Source organism: Bison bison, unplaced genomic scaffold, assembly GCF_000754665.1.
Source record: "Bison bison bison isolate TAMUID 2011002044 unplaced genomic scaffold, Bison_UMD1.0 scf7180017864471, whole genome shotgun sequence".
Taxonomy (NCBI): Eukaryota; Metazoa; Chordata; class Mammalia; order Artiodactyla; family Bovidae; genus Bison; species Bison bison.
Genome location: NW_011495032.1, coordinates 32,551,540 through 32,575,195, shown reverse-complemented (window position 1 = coordinate 32,575,195; position 23,656 = coordinate 32,551,540). Strand labels below are relative to the sequence as shown.

The following is a 23,656-nucleotide window of genomic DNA, read 5'->3' as shown; positions in this document are numbered from 1 at the left end:
AGAGGTAAAGGAGGAGGTGTGATTAATTATCACTGCTAGATTCCTATTTATTGTAAATACCTAACAAAGAGAGTGTCTTGGACTGCAAGGAGATCCAACCAGTCCATTCTGAAGGAGATCAGTTCTTTGGAAGGACTGATGCTAAAGCTGAAACTCCAATACTTTGGCCACTTCATGCGAAGAGTTGACTCATTGGAAAAGACTCTGATGCTGGGAGGGATTGGGAGCAGGAGGAGAAGGGGATGACAGAGGATGAGATGGCTGGATGGCATCACCGACTCGACTGACATGAGTTTGGGTGAACTCCAGGAGTTGGTGATGGACAGGGAGGCCTTGCGTGCTGCGATTCACGGGATCACAAAGAGTCGGACATGACTGAGCAACTGAACTCAGCTGACCTAGCAAATACTGACTGGTTGAATGAATGTATAAATGAATAGCTATCAGGTAGCAAAGATACTGCATAATTCTACTGTTTCTCTGAGTCATAACTGGCTTGAAAATAGCATTTTTGCTATGCTCCAGTTGTATTTTAACCATTCCTCTTAGGCTTTACTCACAAATGTGAGAAGCAATGGGCAATTTTTAGCTGTATTTAATTCTATGTGATTTACTTCCTGGGAAACTGGTTAAGGGAATACAGATCACCTGCTTCAACAGTATTTTTTCTTCCATAGTCTACCAATAGAGATGTAAGTGGGCACAGCAATTCCTTTTGATAAAACCATTTACATCACAATTAAATTTTATTCACACTAAATTACTTCAGTCAGAAAATCTATTAATTATTTAGTAGACTACAGCTAAACTATTAAATAGCTAACTCAGTGAAAGAGGAAAGGTTACAACATGAAACAATAAAAGTATACACTCTCTTAACTTACATGTATTACCCCTATTATTTCTTTTCATACTTAAAATATTAAACATTCATCTTTTTCATTTTATATTTGGTATAATATTTACTTATAACCACATTTTTAAAATTAAATTTAATTGTTTTATTTTTGGTTGAACTCATTTCTAAAACATAGTTTTCTAATTCAACATTTTTCTAGTAGTGGTTAGTCTTACAAATCTTTCAAACCCAAAGACATTAAGTGTAGTAGTAAGATATTAGAGTTACAGTTTCTCTTCCTTTGGCATCTTTTTCCTAATATTTCTTGGGAATAAAGCTCAAATCACATCTGGAATATAAAGTTACTTAAATAATCATTGTTATAATTAAAAATAATCCCACTAGTGGTGAAAATGCAAAATAGTACAGCCACTATGGAAAACAGTACAGTTTCTTCCAAAATATTAAAACTGGAAATATTTGATCCAGTGATCCTACTTCTGGATATTTATCCAAAGAATTGAAATCAGAACCTCAAAAAGATATCAGCACTCCAATGTTTATCACAATAACCAAGATATGGAAACAACCTAAACATCTATCTAGGATGAATGGGTAAAGAAAATGTCACATACACGAACTATGATATATTACTCAGCCTTTAAAAAGGAAGGAAATTCTTCCTTTTTAAGGAAATGACCCTTAAGGATATTATGTTAAGTGAAGTACACCAGCCACAGAAGGACAAATACTGCATGGTTTCATTTATCTGATAAAATGAGAATAAAAAAGCAATTCAGTCATAAGCTGTAGTTAAATTTACTTATAAGAATTTTAATTCAAAACTGCCGTGGATAAGCCACAACATAACCAGATCAACCCAGAGTTACCTATCTATAAGTCTGTAAGTCATTAGAGTGAAATGTCAAGTCATTAATTGCATCCTATAATTTGAAGAGAATAAGCAGATTTTGAGAACTCTTCACACTGACTCCAGGCCCTTGAATTCTCAAACTCTCAAGACTGTAAGGACCACAGGCAATATAAACGTGGAGATGCTTCTCTCAGTCCTCCTCCAGGAAGGACCTGCTACCCTGCTGCAAGGAGTGAGGTCAGTGGATGCTCACCAGGGTCTACCTTCCTGCAGGGTCTACCTCAGTTGCAGAGGGCTGCCTTGACTTTCCTGAAGTGAAAGTTACTCAGTCGTGTCTGACTCTTTGTGACCCCATGGATTATACAGTCCATGGGATTCTCTAGGCCAGAATACTGCTTTGGGTAGCCTTTCCCTTCTCCAGGGGATCTTCCCAACCCAGGGATCAAATCCAGATCCCCACTAATGACTTTCCTAGAATAGCCCATATCCACAGCAGGCAAAGATATAAAGACTAGAGCCCAACATAAGAAACACTGAAGGACAAGACTTCCCATCAGGTTTTGTCAAACTAGAGTCATAATTTACTTTATCTTTGCCCAATCATACTTTTTGAAGTGTCCCTCCACTAATATTAATCTCTCGTAAATATCTGACTCCTCAAACAACATGTCTGTGTCTACTTTCAGAGAACCTAACTCATGACAGACAGCTAAACCAAATGAGCCTGGATAAGAATCCAAAGGCTTTGGAGAGCCTCAGGAAAGGAAGTTCTGCTATTTATAGTGTTCTAACTCAGAAGCTACCAGAGACATGCAGAACAGTGCAAGACATGTGAATGGTCACCTTTCTTCAAGTATCTCTATAACATAGGAACTAGTGTGCAGTTTGAGTGAATTTGACATATAGGTCAGTCAAGGTCCTTACCCAAAACTAATGGTCCCCTCAAGTTCCTTAATGTTCAAGAGTACACATTTAGTTTAGTGGGGGCTCTAAGCACAAATTCAGCTTGCAATTATGTTAATAAAATTCACAAACACACACACATACACACAGAGAAAAACATTTCTCTATATCTTCTAAAAAGTTGTTTATTGACCTGAGTCAATGTTTTAATTGTATCTGCAATTAATAAAATTAACTCTACTTCTTCAAAATTATATTTTCCCCTTTCCATGTAGTCATTTGTGGAAAACATAATCCACCCCCCACTTTGCCTAGGGTTTATAAACAATATAAATAGTAAGGAAAATACATTAAAACTAATTTGTACTCATGGTTTGATTTCTTTAATTTAAAGCATACCTATATTGTAAATTTAGGAGTCAGATTATAAAATAAGTAGGCAAAATTATGTTTCCTAATGACTTCATTTGGTTTTGAAGAGTAAAGTATGAAATAGTACTCTCTATATCTTAATACTAAATGTTACTTTTATCTGCAGATTTATTGGAGGAACATTGGTAAGGCTGAATATTTCCACACAAAATATTTAAATTTAAAGCTGAATTCTCTGTGTATATGTAATTGCTCCAGTCCTGTGGACACTGATGAGTTTTCCATATTTCAATCCCAAAGAAGGGCAATGCCAAAGGGTGTTCAAACTACCACAAAATTGCACTCATTTCACATGCTAAGCAAGGTAATGCTGAAAACTCTTCAAGGTAGGCTTCAACAGTATGTGAAGCAAGAAATGTCATATGTACAAGCTGGACTTAGAAAAAGTAGAAGAACCAGAGACCAAATTGCCAACATCTACTGGATTATCGAAAAAGCAAGGGAGTTCAAGAAAAACATCCACTTCTGCTTCATTGACTATACTAAAGCCTTTGACTGTGTGGATCACAACAAACTGGAAAATTCTTAAAGAGGTGGGAATACCAGACCACCTGACCTGCCTCTTGAGAAATCTGTATGCAGGCCAGGAAGCAACAGTTAGAACTGGACATGGAACAACAGACTGGTTCCAAATAGGAAAAGGAGTAGGTCAAGGCTGTTTATTGTCACCCTGCTTATTTAGTTTATATGCAGAGTACATCATGAGAAAGGTTGGGCTGGAGGAAGCACAAGCTGGAATCAAGATTGTGGGGAGAATTATTAATAACCTCAGATAAGCAGATGACATCACCCTAATGGCAGAAATTGAAGAGGAACTAAAGAACTTCTTGATGAAGGTGAAAGAGGAAAGTGAAAAAGTTGGCTTAAAACTCAACATTCAAAAAACTAAGATCATGGCATCCAGTCCCATCACTTCATGACAAATAGATGGGGAAACAATGGAAACAATGACAGACTTTATATTCTTGGGCTCCAAAATCAATGCAGATGGTGACTGCAGCCATGAAATTAAAAGATCCTTGCTCCTTGGAAGAAAACCTGTGACAAACCTAGACAGTGTATTAAAAAGCAGTGACATCACTTTGTTGAAAAAGGTCTGTATAGTCAAAGGTATGGTTTTTCCAGTAGTCATGTATGGATTTGGACCATGTAAGATTTGGACCATAAAAAAGGCTGAGCACTAAAGAACTGATGCTTTCAAACTGTGGTGCTGGAGAAGACTCTTGAGAGTTCCTTGGACAACAAGGAGATCAAACCAGTCAATCCTGGTTTGACTTGAAAGGAAAGGAAATCAACTCTGAATATTCATTGGAAGGACTGTTGTTGAAGTTGAAGCTCCAATACTTTGGCCACCTGATATAAAGAAGATCTGGAAAAGACCCTGACACTGGAAAAGATTGAAGGCAGGAAGAGAAGGGGATGAGAGAGGATGAGATGGTTGGATGCATCTCCGACTCAATGGACATGAGTTTGAGCAAACTCTGGGAGAAGGTGAAGGACAGGACTGTGTGCTGCAGCCCATGGGGTCTCAAAGAGTTGGACACGATTGAGCAACTGAACAACAACATGTACTTGCTCCATTTTTAATCTTTTATTTCATAATTTTATCTTTCTCTACATTAAAATGGATTACACAACTATATGAGCCCTATTCTTATATTATTTTAGAAACAGGCATTTTTAACAAACTGGGCAATCTTTGTACATTGTGCTTTCTGCTGCTAAGTCACTTCAGTTGTGTCCAACTCTGTGCAACCCCACAGACGGCAGCCCACCAGGCTCCGCATCCCTGAGATTCTCCAGGCAAGAACCCTGGAGTGGGTTTCCAGTTCCTTCTCCAATGCATGAAAGTAAAAAGTGAAAGTGAAGTTACTCAGTCCTGTCCAACTCTTAGCGACCCCATGGACTGCAGCCTAGTACTGGAGTGGGGTGCCATTGCCTTCTCCATATTGTGCTTTCTAGTACTTATAAAATCTGAAGATTCTAAATTCTAATTGATTTTTTCTTAAAACGCATTTTTGTAAGGAAGACTGCACGTGAATAGAAATTCCAAAAAATTCTCTACTGATTGGCTTATCTGCAATGGATGTTGCTATTATGTGACGTTTCAAGAATGTGATACTGGAACCTCCCTAAGTGGTTAAGACTCTGCACTCCCACTGCAGGGGAAGCAGTTTCAATCCCTGGTCTTCAGTGAGATCCTGCATGATGCATGGTGTGCCCAAAAAATTTTTCTAAAGAATATAACACTGCAGGTAGATGACATTTTCTCTAAATGTCTCACTCTTTAGGATTTTTTATTTTTCCTTAAAATTAAGTTTTATTGCAAACCAATATTTAAAGGCCTATTTTCATTTCCTGATGATTGAATAGCTTTAGTATCAGTGTTAGTCATTCAGTTGTGTCTGACTCGCTGGGACTCCACGGAGTATAGTCCACCAGGCTCCTCTGTCCATGGAATTCTCCAGGCAAGCACACTGGACTAGATAGCCATTCCCTTCTCCAGGGGATCTTCCCAACCCAGAGGTTGAACCCAGGTCTCCTGCATTGCAGGCAGATTCTTTACCATCTGAGCCACCAGGGAAGCCCTGATTAGCTTTATGGGACCACAAATAAATGACCAGAATTTTACACTCTAATACTATCAGTCTGAGATCAAGTTTAAAAAGTTAGACATCCCAAAGCAATTTCCAGGACAAGAACAATGCAAAAATAATTAATGGAAGACACACAGATAAATTTTCTTTCAAAAAGCTTTGAAAATACATCCCTAATACCTATGCTCGACTGACTTAGAGAGTTTTGTCTTAAGAAGGAACAGTCAAATTCATACAGAATTTATAATATGACCTGTAAAAGTCTGTAAAAATTTTGAAACAGCCAAGCATGCATTACTACTGTTAGGTTTTCCTTTGCCTAATAACAGAGTGTTATGTTTTTAAAAATTATCCACTTGCTCATTTATCATTTCATATCCCAGCATCATACAGGACTAACTTTGAGAATACCAATTATTTATTGTGAGCCAGCTTTCTTTGAGTCCTTTCATTCACATAAGTCAAAATAAGACTAATTTTGGCTCCAAGAAGGAGCCAAAAATTGCTTATATGAACATGTACCACATTAGACTTTTGTGCATGTGGAGTTTACAGGACTACAAGAGAAAGAAATAAACTGAAAATTGGAAAACAGCATGTTTCACTACAAACACATGACAATATTTAGGTTGAAATGGAAGAAATATGTCAACAAAGTAGCACTGCCCTAAAATACCATATTTATAGAATTACTAACAGCCATATAAAGCAGGAATCCTCACTGATATTTTGACTTAAACAACCTGTTCTTGGAACCAAAAGGAAAAAAGGGTAGGAAAGGAAAAGAAAAACCTGATTTATTTTGTATTGAAATATAGTATTGAATACATAAATGGACTCAAGTAAGAAATAAAATTTAACAGGGGAAGCTGGATCATTCTGAAGCCATGTTAAACAACAAATATGGCTTCAGATATTCATAGAAACACACTAACAAAATGCCAAATTCAAAAGATCCATATAATGTTTGAGGCCCAGTAAAAATTCTAGCCAGATTTGCTACATATATATTCACTTTATGTGCAGAAACAGACATGCACATATCCTTATATTAACTACAGCACTTACACATCTATGAAATGGGAATAACAGCACTGTTTCCTCCCCTGGGAGTGAGAAGTCATCAACAAAATGTTCTGGATGTAAAGTCTCAAGCCAATTTAGCAATAAGTTCCATAAAAGATTTGAATATAAAGCATTATAGCTATTCAATACAATAATCCCCTTAAGCTAGTAGTAGAAATGGAAATTATTTACCCTGGGAATTTAATTGTATTGCCATTAAAAGATTTGCCTATGTAAATTATTTGCATATCAAAAAAGATAGAAGCCCCATCTGTTTATTTCTATTTTCACCAAAGCCTAAAGCTATATAAAACATTTTGATTTCTGTCTCACCTGAGGTTTCTTAGATATTAGTTGCCATTAGTGCTCATCCTCTTAAGAAATAAAATAGATCTGAACCAAGCTTTGGAAGGTAGGAAACATAATCCAGAATGTATTTTAGTTTACCATTGCATAGATAATAAGGTAAAAAATTAAAATCTTCAAGTGTCCTTTATTAGTAAGTGAAATCTTATTTTTTTTGTTGTTTTGGAGTTAATACTTTCAAAATATGTATACTTAAAATTCAGATTTAAAGCAAAATTTGCTATATCTAGAATATTTAATGAGATTTCTCTGCAGTTACAATTCCTAATACTTCAGGATTTCAAACTATTGTAACATCAGTAATCAATTAAGCCTTACAACATCTAAGGTTAATAGCCTTACAACATCCTAAGTTAATATTAAGTCATCTTCCTTTGGTTAAACATAAGCCAATGTTGGGGGGAAAATTACAAGGTTAATTTACTTGAATATTTCTATGTTCTGGACATTTATAAACAAATGAGTCAGATTCATAAGTAATTTTTATTCTAGTTATGTTTCTTATTATAAATAAAATATAGCATTCAGAAAAATTCTACCACAAAAACATATAAAGTGAAGGTTTACTAACAAGCACTTAATGGGCATTTGTTATGTGGTAAATCATTCTGAATCTGGGAGGGATCTGCCATATTGTAAGCTGTTTATTTTATGATTATAAATTATTATGGGTCTTATATTTAGTTCTACATCATACAAGAAATATATTCAGTAAAATTCTTAGTAATACAGCAACTTTATTAATTCATTTGTAAGAGCCTCACATTAGCCAACAACCTCCCTATGATATTTAGATCAATATATGGCATTTACTGGGGCTTCCCTGGTGGCAAGCAGCAAAGAATCTGCCTGCAATGCAGGAGCTGCAGGAGATGGGGATTCAATCCCTGGGTCAGGTAGATCCCCTAGAGGAGGGCATGCTAACCCACTCCAGTATTCTTGCTTGGAGAATATCATGGACAGAGGAGCCTGGTGGGCTACAGCCCCTGGGGTCACAAAGAGTTGGACACAACTGAAGTGACTTAGCATGCACGCATGGCATTTATAAAGGTGAAAAAAAGAGAAAAATAATCGAAGAGCCTTGAAAATGTTTTCATGAGTTGAACTCATTTAGACTAGGCTTCCCTGGTGGCTCAGAAGTTAAAGCGTCTGCCTGCAATGCGGGAGACCTGGGTTCGATCCCTGGGTTGGGAAGATCCCCTGGAGAAAGAAATGGCAACCCACTCCAGTATTCCTGCCTAGAGAATCCCATGGATGGAGGAGCCTGGTGGGCTACAGTCCATGGGGTTGCAAAGAGTCAGACATGACGGAGCGACTTCACTCACTCAGACCAGATGAAGGATGAAGGAAATCAAGAGTAAGCTAGGGATTGCTAGGGATGAGCAGTCCAACACTAGGCCTGACCTTGACCCATGTAGATTTCCTGAACTCTTGGTCAGTGTAAAGACCCTAGGAAATATTGGTCACATCAAGGACATTCGGTCTTGCATAGCAAATTCCAAAAGCCTTGAAGTGAGTTCTGGTATGACCATTGCCAAGAGATACTGGAAACTCTCTACTACACCCTCCAACTTCGGTATTACCTGGAAACACGAAGAAAGAAGATGTGAGGGCAGAGTAATGTTCTCTATTTCCACAGCAGTGAAATCTATACTTGTTCAAACGGTCAGCAAATCCGGTAAGCATGGTCAGATAGAAACTCAAGGCACCATCAGCAGGAGAGGGCTGCATGAGGCCAAGACCAGCACCAGTTCTTTTGGCATTTCCTCACCCAGTATTCTTAGCTTCTGATCCAGGGCTGGGACAAGGGGAGGCAAGTGAGATGCCGAGGGCACAACATCAAAGAGGCCACACTGTCAGCCTTGTAGTGAGAACTTCCTTCAGTGTTGGACAGTAGACATCTCACTCACCTACCTTAGTCTGAGCCCTGTCCAGCTATAGCTTGTTCAAGGGCTTCATGGCAAGAAGTTTGGGCTTCCCTGGTAGCTCAGTGGTAAAGAATCTGCCTGCAATGCACGAGACCTAGGTTCAATCCCTGGGTTGGAAAGATGCCCTGGAGGAGGGCATGGCAACCCACTCCGGTTCTTGCCTGGAGAATTCCATGGATAGAGGAGCCTGGCAGGCTACAGTCCATAGGGTCACACAGAGTCAGACATGACTGAAGTGAGTAAGCAGTAGCATAGCTGCTTACAGCCCACAGACGGCAGCCCACCAGGCTCCCCCGTCCCTGGGATTCTCCCTGCAAGAACACTGGAATGGGTTGCCATTTCCTTCTCCAATGCATGAAAGCGAAAAGTGAAAGTGAAGTCACTCAGTCGTGTCCGACTCTTCATGACCCCATGGACTGCAGCCTACCAGGCTCCTCCTTCCATGGGATTTTCCAGGCAAGAGTACTGGAGTGCGGTGCCATTGCCTTCTCTGAGTAGCGCAGCAAGAAACTCATAATATGAAGGAACTGTTGATGACAAACAGATGAGTCCATACCTTAGAAAGGGAGGTTAAAAGGTAGAGTAAATAAACAAAAATGTTCAAAAGAGATGATCCCTCTCAACTACTAAAATATTGTCCACCAAAAATATGCAAAGTTGCTAAATTATCTGAACTAATTCTTCAACATCTCATTTGGGATTGGAACACAATTTATTATTTTTAAAAGGGAATTATCATGTAAGAAATTCAGCCCTAAAATGTATTTATATGTAGTAAAAGCCTAATACAATCATTATTCTTAAATGTGCATAATAAATTTATTCCCACCACCACTTCTAATATGTATAAAGAGGACTCCTATATAATAATGAATTCTACTTCCCAAGAATGTCTTTAAAACTACTGCAAGATAACTAAATGCTTCTAATTGTAGGAGTTTTTTCAGTTGCCAATTTCTAAGCAAATAACAACAGCTCCTCAAGGTTAAACTAAATAGTTACTTCTATGTTAGAATCAGAATACAATATCTTAGAAAATGAAAACCTTTCAAAAGGAATGGTGATTCCAAGGGCTCATTTGTATCTGAAGTACCAGAGTGAAGGACACTTAGATTGGTAGATTCTTGGCTTAATTATAACACAGGTCACCATTTTTTTTTTCAATGAGTAGATTAATGTTTAGAAATAGTACTTATTGAATCGTTTTCTACTCATAAGGAACTTAACCTTTTCAATTTAATACCTTTGATTTCCAAATTCATTTGCAAGGAAAAATAAAGCTATTTAGTCTTAGTGACTTTCTAAGACTTGCAAACTCAGAATTTTCTAATTTGTATGTTTCCTGCAGTCAGAGACTAACCACTTATTATTCTCCATGTATACTCCCAGGATACAAGTTTCATATTTATTTGCTAAGTAAATAAATACATAGGACATTAAGATGTACACAGTTCACTGTACTTTTGGAATTGAATTTACCATAGTGAAAAAAATTATTTGCTTCATAGTCCTTGAGTCTAATTCCTTATAAGTAAACCTAGTGATAGGTTTACTATTAAGGCACAGGTGAAAAAAATCATCATAAGTATTTAAGAATTTTTATCAGGTATTATGACACTGTAATAATTTATAGTCCACGAAAACATGAAGAAACTCTGATCTAAGTCTCTATGAGGTCCTTCTACTAAAATGTATAGAATAGAATGTTGTCTAAGTAACCAGTTTTTACTTTTTGAAAATCAAGCCCTTGTTGATTTCATCATTTGCATATACTTTCTCTCAGTACATAGGTTGTCTTTGCATTTTATTTATGATTTCTTTTGCTGTGCAAAAGCTTATAAAATTAATTAGGTTCCATTTGTTTATTTTTGCTTTTATTTCTCTTGCCTTGGGAGACTGACCTAAGAAAACATTGATTGGTACAATACATACATTGTAAAATTGGTACAATTATGTCAAAGAATGTTTTGCCTGTGTTCTCTTCTAGATTTGTTATGGTGCCTTGTCGTATATTTAAGTCTTTAAGCCGTTTTGAGCTTATATTGATGTGAGGATGTGTTCTAAGCTTTAATGATTTGCATACAGCTGTCCAACTTTTCAAACACCACTTGCTGAAGAGACTGTCTTTTCCCATTGTATATTCTTGCCTCCTTGGTTGAATATTAATTGTCCATAGGTGTGTGGGTTTATTTCTGGGTCTGTTCTGTTCCATTGATCCATATGTCTATCTTTGTGCCAACACCATGCTGTTCTGATTACTGTAGCTTTGCAGGATTGCCTGAAATCTGAAAGGGTCCTGTTTCCTGTTTTGTTCTTTTTTCCCAGGACTGCTTTGGAAATTCTGAGTCTTTTATGGTTCCACATAAATCTTAACTTTATCTGTTCTAGTTCTGTGAAAAATCTCATGGATATTTTGATACATATTGCATTAAATCTGCAAATTGCTTTGGGCAGTATGGCCATTTTAACAATATTAATACTTCCAATTCGAGAGCACGGGGGATATCTTTCCATTTCTTTGAGTGATGACTCAGTTTTCATTATTTATGTTTTATAGTTGTCAACATATGTCTTTCACTTCCTTGGTGTGATTTGTTTCTAAGTTGTTGTTGTTGTTTTGATGTGATTTTAAAACGGATCGTTTACATTTCTTTTCTGATGTGTCATTGTTAGTGTAAAGAAATGCAACCTATTTCTGTATATCAATCTTGTACCCTGCTACCTTGCTGAACAGTTTTTACTAAAATATTTTATAGATTTTTAGCACTGATCATGTTTTGTGGTCACACAATTCTTGGAGTAAATCAAGAATTGTTTCCACACTAAAGATGACAAAATTTAGGTTCAGAGAGAATATGTGGCCTGACTAAGTTTAGAACATTGATAAACGCCTGAGAAAGGTTAGAATCCAGGTTTTTTGTTCCTATCCAGTGTGTTTACCACTACACAGATACAAATGACTAAATATAATAATGAGCATTAAGATTACTAACTCTAGAGATTTATACATTATGGTAGTTTGATACTTCTGATATAAAATGCCTTTAAAACAAAGAGTACCCTGAAATTATTTCTTCTTCCTTATAAATGAAATACAACTGTGTCTATTAACAAAGAAAGTGAAAGTGAAGTCTCTCAGTCGTGTCCAACTCTTTGCAACCCCATGGACTGTAGCCCGCCAGGCTCTTCTGTCTATGGGATTCTCCAGGCAAGAGAATTGGAGTGGGCTGCCATTTCCTTCTCCAGGGGATTTCCCGACCCAGGGATCGAACCCAGGTCTCCCGCATTGCAGACAAATGCTTTACCACCTGAGTCACCAGGGAAGCCTGTGTCTATTAACAAGGTACACTCTATAAATATTAGCTACAAATACATGAGGAAGGTCCACATAAAAGTACCAGTGCATCACTGCTGCCATCTAACTCACTCTCCTTGTCAATTGCCAAGGGGATGGTGACCTCCAAAGACATTGAAAAGGCAATCAATTTACACTGCAGTGCTTATACATCTGATCCCAGAGTCTCTTCCACAATCCATTTAACTATTTATAACTGGCTATAAAGCTATTAACCTTTAGTGATTGTTCTCATTGCCCTTCACTAACCATATGTAACTATATCCTAATGATTTTAACTGTCTTTAAAATAGGATGCTCATATAAAAAGAGTTTAAGCTTAAATATACCTTTCCAAGAGAACTGAGTTTTAAAAGTGAAGGTATGAAGAAAAGTAGGTAGAGGACTGTTTCAAAATAAGTGAATAATAGCACAAGTTGCCTTGGACTGCTGTATAGAATTTTTATTCACTATTGTGAAGTTTAAGAACTTCTATTTTTCATGCCTGGCATTCCTCCAAAACTTTGGCCAGAAATGATTGAGTGTGAGTAATGGCTTTTACACTATGAAATGATGGCTTATTCCTCCTACAAATTTGTCATTCTTAGCTGTGAACTTTGGCAGACCCTTAAAACAGATCTGCCACCATGAGCTAAAACTACTTTCACAGTGGACCATCCACATAATTAAACCATTTTATTGTAGTTTGTGATTGTATAGAGCACTTATTATGACGGTGGAGAATTGGTTTCTCATATCAGTCACATCTATGCCGTTTTATGTGGGCACTGAATTTCTCTGTTTCATACGATGGAGATATACCTAACTCTATCTACCTGTTTTCGTGAAAAGGAAAAGCTATTCCAAGGCACACAACATTGAAGTCTTAAAAGGCACATCTAACTTTAGGTAATTCTATTCATCACTACTTATTCTCTCTGAAGTGATATATGAGTACCCTTGAGATATTACGAACACAAATGTTCACTCAGAGCTTATATGTTGTCACTCTATCTTTGATGATGGTTTAGAACACATCTCCTTCTGGCTCTCTAGTTACAAATAAACCAAATCCTAGAAAACAGTTGTTCCTGGGTTTCTTAATTTAAAATGGTAGTTTTTTTTTTTTAATTTTTGCTTTATCTTTTTAGCCATGCTACATGGCATGTGGGATCTTAGTTCCCCAGTCAGGGATCAAACCCATGCCCCTTGCAGTGAGAGCATGGAGTCTTAACCACTGGACCAGCAGGAAGTCCCTAAAATGATAGTTTTTTATATTTCTCCTGAGATCTTGAGCGTTCTCCTTCTCTTTTTTCTTTCTCTCTCTCCCACCACCATAAGTCTTCCTTCACACCTCCTTTCTCTTTCTGTCTCCCTGTTTCTTCTGTTTATTTCACTCCTCTTTCTCTCCCACTGCTGTCAGTGGAGGTCACAAAAATCTATGGGCATTGCTTAGCCCTGAAGATATCATTCAGGGTAAGAGTTGCTGAACTCTTACTTCAGCAACCTAAGCACTTGAAGCTGGGAAAGTATTTGGAGGGCTTTTAGTCAACCCACTGAGCATACAAAGTAGAAACAGAACACTCAAAATATTACAATCTATTTTTACATCAACAGGTAGAGGTTGTTTGGGACTTTCTTCCTACTTCACTTTTACAACTCTTACTACTAAGAAGCAATATATTTAAAGCTTCTTTGATTACTTAAATTTTATAGTCACTAAAGATGATTTTTATTGGCAAAGTTTCCTTATAGTAATTTCAGACTTCTCTGGTAATAAATGTCTTCATCAAGGTGTAGGAATGAATAGAAGTTCCTACTGGAATTTCATAACTCAATGGTGGGGTGGGGGAAGAACATCTAATGTCCTCTTCCTGGACCTGCTCCTCAGTTATGTACACTCAGAGAGACAGACTCATTAGCTACTAATTGCCTTAATGTCTTAGTCTTCAAAATAAAAGTAATAAATTTGTCCTTCTAAAAAAGGGGCTAAGAGGAAAAAAACAAAAAGCAAATACAGTGTCTACATGATGATCTGTAAATATCAAAATTATGTAGTTTTTTTCCTTCCAAAATTTTTTCCTAGAATACTTTACCAGTGGACCAACAGAGAATAGAGGCTGAACACACTACCCACTGCTATCTGGCTAATGCACATATATGCACCTCCATGTTTGAACCCAAACTGTGAGCAATGGTGTCTGGGCACAGAGCCCCAATAGCCTTTTTAGAAAATTGTTTTCTAAACAGAACACTTATATTTTACATATTCACAGGACGTGTGATTCTTCTTTACATTGAGTGAAAACTCTTAATTTTCAGAGCATAATTATCAGAGCAGATAATGATTATTTGTGAAATATGTAGGTCCTCTAGCAAAGCAAATTTTACTAAGTAGGCAGTTCAGAACTCTGGTTTTCTTTTTTTAGTGACACCTTTGCTTCACACTAAACTACACCCCATACAATTTTTTTTGGAAACAATGAACATAGGAATATTACCTTGACAGAAAGGAGTCTGATGCCAGGTCTTGCAAATTTCCATTGATGGTGTGCCGTCACATTGGTTAAGCCAAAGCTTGTCTTCAGGGTCTTCACCACTTTGCAAGCTGTCAAAATCCTTGTCATTTTGAAGACGATTTGTGACTAAAATCAAATAAAATTACATATGTTTTATGAGAATTTTGTTATAAGGTTTTTAAATTAATGTGAAGAAAGCTGGGGATATGCAGTCGTGTTAAGGCTGGCTGCACAGTGATCTTTGGATTTCCATTCATTCTGTCATTAAATGTCTTCAGCCACAGCTCCTCCTTCTCTTAAGCCCTCCTCCCAAGGTAATGTCCAGAGATATTCCGTGGACATGTAATACAAATTGCAACACATCAAACACTACCTTCTCCTGCTGAAATAATGCTAGTGCTGTGGAAAACCAGTCATCTGTCAAAGGAATTGCTTATGCAGCTGAATAGAATGACCTAGACACAGTGAACAACCTTAGGAATATCACTTACTCTAAAGAGTAGCAAATTCCTAACAATGCTAAGGGTCAAAGATTTTTGCTTGTGTTAGATGTGATGTCCAATGTGCCTTAAAAGACATTTTGAATTCCCAAAGAAACTCAAGACTTGTCATTTTTGCTTGGAAAAGACAATGGACACCACACATAGGAAAAAAGACATCAGAACAAGCTTTTATCCACAAATATAGAATAAACCTTTCTACATTTTTTTTAGTTTAATAGTGTATTATATTCTTACTGTTGCATTGTTTTTTGTTCCAAATTTTAAAGCAATCAGTAATATTAACTAAAACACAACTGAAGAAAAGCAGCCTATTTTTTTCTCTCTTACTTTTTCAAAATGTAAAAAGTATATGGAACATATACTTTGGTTTAAACAAAAGTAAACATTGGTTTTAATGAATGTTCATTCCTAAGTTGAATTTTTTTTTAGCTTTTAAACTGTTAGATATAAAATTCCCAAAATGAAAATATTTGCGTTTCAATCTGAGTTGAAATCAATTCACTTAGCCCTCAATCCCACAGTTAATCAGGCAACCAAAAGGTCTCATTGGCTTAAGGAAGTTCTCACTTAAGTCATGTGTTTGTGTAGATTAGGAAGCACTGCAGTACTATATTTTGATATTCTTGTAAAGGAGGACAAGAAATAAAGACTTCCTTCTAGAGTTTTCATAATGGAAGAGATGACATAGAATGGCATAAAGATTGTAAACTTCACTGATGTAGGATGAGCGCTAGAACTGGGAGAGGGGTATAATGAGATTTTTTTTTTAAGAACAAAGTTTAAACTCAGTCTTCTTCTATCTTACTTAATGTAATCATGTACAAACATTCTCTGAAGCCAAATTACTTCATATTACCTGGGGATAGAAAAGTTGAAAAAAAAAAGGCTCAGTCTAGTGTATATAATTAATAAAATAAGCAATGTTATGGTAGTGTGTCCAAATACAATGCAGAAAGAAAGGAAAGGAGAGGGAAAGAAGATGGGAAGAAGCAGGAGACAAGGAGGGAAGATAAAGAAATAAGGAGGAAAGGAAGGAAGAAAGAAAGAAGGAAAGGAAGGGAAAGTTCAGCTCCCTGTGTATGTCCAGTAAAATTTAAATATGTGATCACATTGACCCATATTCTCTTGAAGGATGCAAAGAATAAAAACTGTAGCTAGAGAGGGAAAAAGCAGGAGGGACAGCATGAGCAACAGCACAGACTCATGAAATCATATGACATATTAAAATAGAAAGCTAAAACAGTCTGCTAAAGCCTAGATGCACAGTACAGGTTGGGGAAATGAAAAGGAGCCATTACATGGAAGACTTTGTGTGATTTAAAATGGTTGATCTTAATCCATAAAGAGCATTCATGATAGTCATGGAAATGTTTTGAACAAAGGTGAAATCTATGTGAAAGAAAGATTATGCAAAATGAATGAGGGTGAAACTAGCAGAAGAAAAGCTCTCAACTTAGAGAACTAAGAATCAATACTTACTGGTTTAGATTGGTAAGTACAATAGGCCTTGAACTCGTCCTGTCTACATATACATGTATATGTTTATATAGGGGCTTCCCTTGAAATTCAGTTGGTAGAATCCGCCTGCAATGCATGAGACCCCAGTTCAATTCCTGGGTTGGGAAGATCCCCTGGAGAAGGGAAAGGCTACTCACTCCAGTATTCTTGGGCTTCCCTTGTGGCTCAGCTGGTAAAGAATCCACCTGCAATGCAGGAGACCTGGATTTGATCCCTGGATTGGGAAGATCCCCTGGAGAAGGGAAAGGCTACCCACTCCAGTACTCTGGCCTGGAGAATTCCATGGGCTGTATAGTCCATGGGGTCACAAAGAGTAGGACTCGGTTGAGTGACTTTCACTTTCACATGTTTACATAGAGAAAAGGAGGTTCGTCTTTCTCTAATTAGAAAAATTGTCATTTTTCAATTGTTAAATTGTGTATGACTCCTTGCGACCCCATGGACAGCAGCACACTGGGCTTCCCTGTCCTTCACTTTCTCCCAGAGTTTGCTCAACTCATGTCCATTGAGTCAGTGATGTCATCCAGCCATCCCATCCTCTGTCACACCCTTCTCTTCCTGCCCTCAAACTTCCCTGGCATCAGGGTCTTTTCCAGTGAGTCAGCTTGTTGCATTAGGTGGGCAAAGTATTGGAACTTCTGCTTCAGCATCAATCCTTCCAATGAATATTCAGGGTTTATTTCCTTTAGGATTGACTGGTTTGATCTCCTTGATGTCCAAAGGACTCTGAAGAGTCTTCTCCAGAACCTCAGTTTGAAAGCATCAGAAAAATGACATGTACTTATCATGAAAGTCTTCAAGATGCAGAGTAAATTTAAAACAGTCACAGTCCCATTACCCAGAGGTACCCATGCAGTGAACACTGTGGAATGTTTCCCCCTTTATTCTCTGCACTTTGATTAAATATGACAGTTGGGATACTGAGGAGTCCAGAATTTAAACCAGGAAAAGACATTAGTAACTGACTTCATAATCACTTCTAACAGTTGGCCAAAAAGAATCATAAATTAAACATGGTTTGCCAAAAAGGTATCAACAATTTTAGGATATAATTCCATGACTCTAGAATCTAACAAAAACTATAAGCCTGAGAGTTGTAATGGGCTTTCATTTTTTTTCAGTAAAATATGTTGGATGTAGGATATGGTCCATGTTTCTAGTTATCATAATGAAAGGAGAAGGGGCAAAAGATTTGGAGAGTTTGGTTAAATATTCTGAAAATTCATGCATCATGATTCTACAAACATCTTAGGAACTGGAAAGACCAATAAACTAAACAGTGGGTAGATTCAGATTTAAGTGATCAAGATGAACTGAAATCTACAACCAAACTGAAAAATAAAATTACATCAGTGAGGGAGTTTACATTAAAATAGCAGGAGATGTAGGTTTGATCCCTGGGTTGGAAATATCCTCTGGAGAAGGAAATGGCACCCCACTCCAGTATTCTTGCCTGGAAAATCTCATGGACAGAGGAGCCTGGAAAGCTACAGTCCATAGTGTTGCAAAGAGTCAAACACAACTGAGTGACTAAACAACCAATCAAGGGAGTGGGGTGATAGCTGATTAATAGTCAATATGAAAGAGATAAAAGTATTAGTATAAATATTACATTTTTGTGAAAGAATTTTCAACATATTTTAAAAGAAATTATTTTTCAGACTGGAATGATTTTCTTTCTCTGGTCACATTTACATGGTCCCCCTCTCACATAAGCTGTCTGCATACAGCTAAGCAGGGAAAGGCTTGCACACACGTACACACAGAAGGTTGAGGGAATTTGTATTTGAAATGTATTTTGGATGACCCATGTCATTCAGGGTCCTCTAATCATATAAGTCACTCACTCAAAACATCAAAATATTGCTTATGAATTTACCCCTTCTTTTCTACTGGTACATTTATCATAGTTATCACTGTTTACATTACTAGGCTACTCTTTCTACACAATGCCATTTGGAAAATTAAGAATTATTAAGCTAAATATTTCTCAATTTTGATGGAGTAATGCTCCACTACTTTTTTTACATTTATTAATCAAAGCACAGCTGGTTTACAGTGTTGTGCCAATCTCTCTGTTGTACTACAAAGTGACTCAATTATACACATATATACATTCTTTTTTTGTATTCTTTTACACTATGGCTTATCACCATATATTTTCCTTTGTTATACATTAAGACTTTGTTGTTTATCCATTCTGAATGTAATATATTCTAGTATTTCTTATTCTAGTGCTGATAAAGCTTTTTATTTCTTCCATAAATTGGAAAATGCCTTAAATATTTGTATGAATAAATATGTATATATGTATGTATATAAAGAGATTAAAACATATACATATTTATAGAGAGAGAGGAAGTAAAATACCCTTAACATAATTATTTATCATTTCTTAAGAGAAATAGAAACAGTCTTCCAAATCCCTGAGGAGATTTAATTTGATGAATTTGTCATAGGATATCTGTTATTGAAAATGTTACTATATCCATCACTAAATGGTATTTATTTTCATCCATTATTTAAAGAAATGTGGATAATACTGAAAAATAGATAATAGCCTACCACCCAAACATAACTTCTATTCATGTTTTAGCATATCTTCCTCTATCATTTATTTCTATATACAAGTCATAGTTTTGAAAACAGTGATCAACTTGCATTATGCTTTTGTAGGGTAATACTATATTTAAGGTATGTTCAATGTTATTACATGTTTTTTTCAAATTTTAACTGAAATGGCTACAAAAATCTTTCATTTTTATTGCTTCTATTGTTGCTATAATGCATATCAATATTGTTATATTTTATAAACAATGCCAAATCTCTCTTCAAAAAGAATGCACCTATCTACATACCAATCACAATATGTAAATGTATCTTTTAATGTACACTTGTCAACTTCAGGTATTATTTCTTAGTTGCTTATTTGAGCACAGGAAATTATATTTGTTTTCATTTGAATTTTAAATTACTCGTGAAGTCAAACACTTCCATATGCCTTTGTTAAGTACTAGTTGTTCATATTTTCTTGTGTCTTTTTGCTCCCATTAATCCATTAACACTAATGGTCAAGAAACCTCTTAAAAGGAAACATAAAGCAACACTAATTAACAGCCTATATTTGCACTAATTTCAAGTGTACTAATTCCTTCTTTTGGATGAACCACTGGTTTAAGTAAGGGAGACCTGGTACCAGTTGGAAGAAATGAAACCAGCTCATCCTGGATAATAAAGGCTTTAGGTTTTAGAATAAAGAGAAAATATAGTATTAACAATTCTTTTTTAAAAAGTGCAAAACTGCCAACAGCCTTCTTGAAGTGTGTCTTGCTAAGTAATGAATCTGAAACACTCTAAGATAGTGATACATCTTTCAAAAAGTTTCTAATATAACAGGCATGCAAGAGGTGTTTTTGAAAAATGATTGAATGAATGAATGGGGTCCTGTATATTGAGTTCCTGCCTGATCAATGATGCTTATTTAAGCAGAAGAAGGTAAAATTATGTAAGATATAAGAGGAAATAAAGATATTTAGGAAAAGGAAAAGAAAGCTGTCAATTAAGAATTCTACAAAAGGCTATTTTGAAGAGATAAACTTAAAGCAAGAAGCGAGGTATGTCTTGGGAGCAAACAATTCAGAGAAAAGAAGGTAAAGAACCACCACCTCCAAAAAAGTTCTATTTAGTATTTGAGCAAAGATGCATGAAAATAGAACAGAAAAGGTAGAAGTGATTTTTAGGGTTCAGTTCTGATTTTCATTAGCCTAATATAACAAGAAACACTGTCACAAATGAGAACATGGACCAAAGAAGGGCTACTCTTTGAAGAAAAGCAGTGCCGGTTTGCATTCACGTAAAAAGGAGTACTTTCTCTCATCGTAAAAACTAGGATAAGCTAGTAGAAGGATTCCTCAAAGTCTGACCAGGGAGAAGATTTGTCAATAATGACAATAGATGTTAGGTTGTTAGATGAGGAGATTTTTAAATAACCAGATGTCTTTGAAAATCCAATCATTAAGACACATTCACTAAGATTCAGTTGGCATTTTGAGGAATAGAAGGTGAAGAACCAATTTTCATAAATGTGCTTATCAATCGAACATTTGATAGCATAAAGGTTGAAGTGATTCAAAGGAAGAGAAAAAATGAAGCTGGAAAAGAGACCTTGTCAAAATGATTTCACATATTAAAATTCTAGGTACATGTGATTATATTCTAGGACAATAAAAGAGAAATCATTTTTAAGACTGAAAAAAAACTTAAAGAGAGCAAGTTAGTTGGTACAAGCAGTATGTGTTTATAAAGAATAAATTTTGTCATATCAATTTCTGCCTTTAAAATAGAGACATTATTACTAGACTCTGTAGAAATGTTAGACATAACCTACTTCAAGTGCATTGAATATACATTCTAGGGCATTATTAGGTATATATACATTTACTGGAGAACACATATAAATGTAGGAGGAAACTGAATTACACAGTGAGCAAAACAATCTTTCTATTTGTGGGATGAGAAGAACATAGTGGGCAATGCCTTAGAAAGTTGATTCAGAAATCACAGTGACCTTGGCAAACTGGAGCCATAGTCAAACACAAACAGATGAAAGTACAAAGTGAGGTCAAATGTAAGTTAGTCCAAAAAGAGGAAGAAAAGCAAGTCACAAACACAAATTGTAGAGGATTATATAGAAATAAGCCAAAAAGCATATATAGTAGTCATAAAATATAGCAGCTGCCCAAAATCATAGTGAGCTGTAATCATTAAAGTTATAAATCATTAAATCATAAATCATACATAGAAGGCAGAATTTAGAGTCAAATTTAAGAAAGAAAATTCAAAGTTCACTAGGAAGTTAAATATTGAATAACCTGTAACACACACAAAAAATAAAATTTTGACCATGAGATAACTACAGATTTAAAACCATGTCATGTAGGATTCCTAATCAAAAATTTTCAGTCTTCCTAAAAGTCTTTAAAAAAATGTTTTAAAGAGGAAAGTCTTGGGTATTAAATTTTTAAGATCCTACAATAGAATTTAAAACATTGGAATTTGTAACCACAATATATTAGCATATATTTACATCTATGAGATATATACATTACTATTATGCCAGTAAGTGCAAATAAGTACTTAAATAAATCAATTTTAATGAGTTCAATGATGATAAATATGGTGCTGCTTGATAGTTGAGGTATTTGCCGTTTTTTGATCACCTAACTAAGTGCCATATCTTGGGCAAGGCACTTGGAATACCATTTTTGCTAATCTTAAAAGCAATCTCTGTGCTAAATTGTAGTTAATTATATCTCTATTTCACAGATGAAGATGTTGGGTGGGTCCGAGGGAGTTAAGTAGCTTGCCCATGATCACACAGCTAATAAGTTGCAAAGCCAAGATGAGAACTCAGCTCTTAGCCAATGTTCAGCCTCTTTCCAACATGTCAACTATATCTGGGAAAAACAGAGGCAGCAACACGAAATGACTTAGAAAGAGTGGGCTGGTTAAGATTAATTTCACAGGAAGAATACATGATCGTAGAGGTTGCAATGCTAGAAATACTATGACATGACCTGGAAATGGGTAAAATGTAAGTTCAGTAAAAATCAAATAATGAGAAGAAAGTATCCATGCTTCTCTGATTTATTATCATGTTTAAAATTAAAATATAAACATGAAGAAGGTAGTATAGAAATGAAACTATAAAATTTTTCTAGCAATCTATCTAGTGAAACTAATTGGTCTGAGAGTCATACTTCTAGCTGGCTAACTGATTCAGCCCAACTTGCCTAAAATAGCAAAGGAGATTTTATATTTTTCTGTTAGATCCTATTCTTTTGAGTTACTTCAGAATCTGAATAATTCAATGCCATTGAATTTTCATGATTGCTTATAAAGTCTAGAATTGCTAAAAAAAAAAAAAGAACTGGTTTTACAAAATAATTTAGGGACTACTTATTGAGTGCTTTCTATTTATCAGACACTGTATAACAGAAAGCAGAACTGTTTCCAACTAAAAGATACTTTGTAGGAAATTAATTTCTTTTTAAAAGTATTGCCTAAATTCTCATCAATCAGAGAACATAATTTTGTGATAGATAGTTTTATATAGCAGAAAGTTATTTTTAAAATCTTTTCCAACTGCTCTGTTTTATAGATATAAGAAATAGATACCTAAATGAACAGTCATCTCATAATTTTTGAGTTAAACACCAAATCTAAAGTTTTTAGTAGAAATCATTGTAGAAACATAAGTTCCTAACAATTACTGCATTTCAAATAGAAATAACTTTGTAAATGATGAAACAGTTAGTGAAAGAAACTAACAACTACATAAATCAAACTCTACACTTAATTTTAGCCTAAACATTTCCTTAAATTTTGGCTTAAACTTGCCTATAGCATAAACTTCTTAAAATAGAATGGCTAAATCATTAGGCAATTGTCATTCTAAAGAGTAAAATATTTCTAAGGAAAAATTTTAAATTTAATTCATTATCAGCCTTTTTTGCACAATGATTATCACTACAACTAAATCATCTTTTAATGTGCTGAACAGAATGAACAGCTCTGATGGGCTTGTTAATTCTTAACTTCTGCCCAAAGTAAATACAAAAGATTTTGCAAGGCTCTAAAGAGCAACCCTAGCCATGAGGAGGGGTTACCAATGGTAATCTAGGTCATGGGCTGGGAGACTATTGGACTATCTTTAAATTAAATATATTTGGGAATCACAAAGAAGCAAGTTGTGCAACGTGTCTTGAAACTACGTACTG

General features: G+C 35.7%; 1 protein-coding gene across 1 annotated transcript in view; it reads right to left on the bottom strand.

Moving 5' to 3' along the window:
- The window catches only part of CPS1 (carbamoyl-phosphate synthase 1, mitochondrial), a 142,920-nt gene extending 127,789 nt beyond the window's left edge, over positions 1 to 15,131 (bottom strand). Inside the window, exon 1 of the mRNA XM_010861118.1 lies at positions 14,839 to 15,131. Within this exon, the coding sequence (XP_010859420.1) occupies positions 14,839 to 14,964 (126 nt within the window). The 5' untranslated portion in view covers positions 14,965 to 15,131. The remainder of the gene's footprint in view (positions 1 to 14,838) is intronic.
- Between the last annotated feature and the right edge of the window lie 8,525 nt (positions 15,132 to 23,656).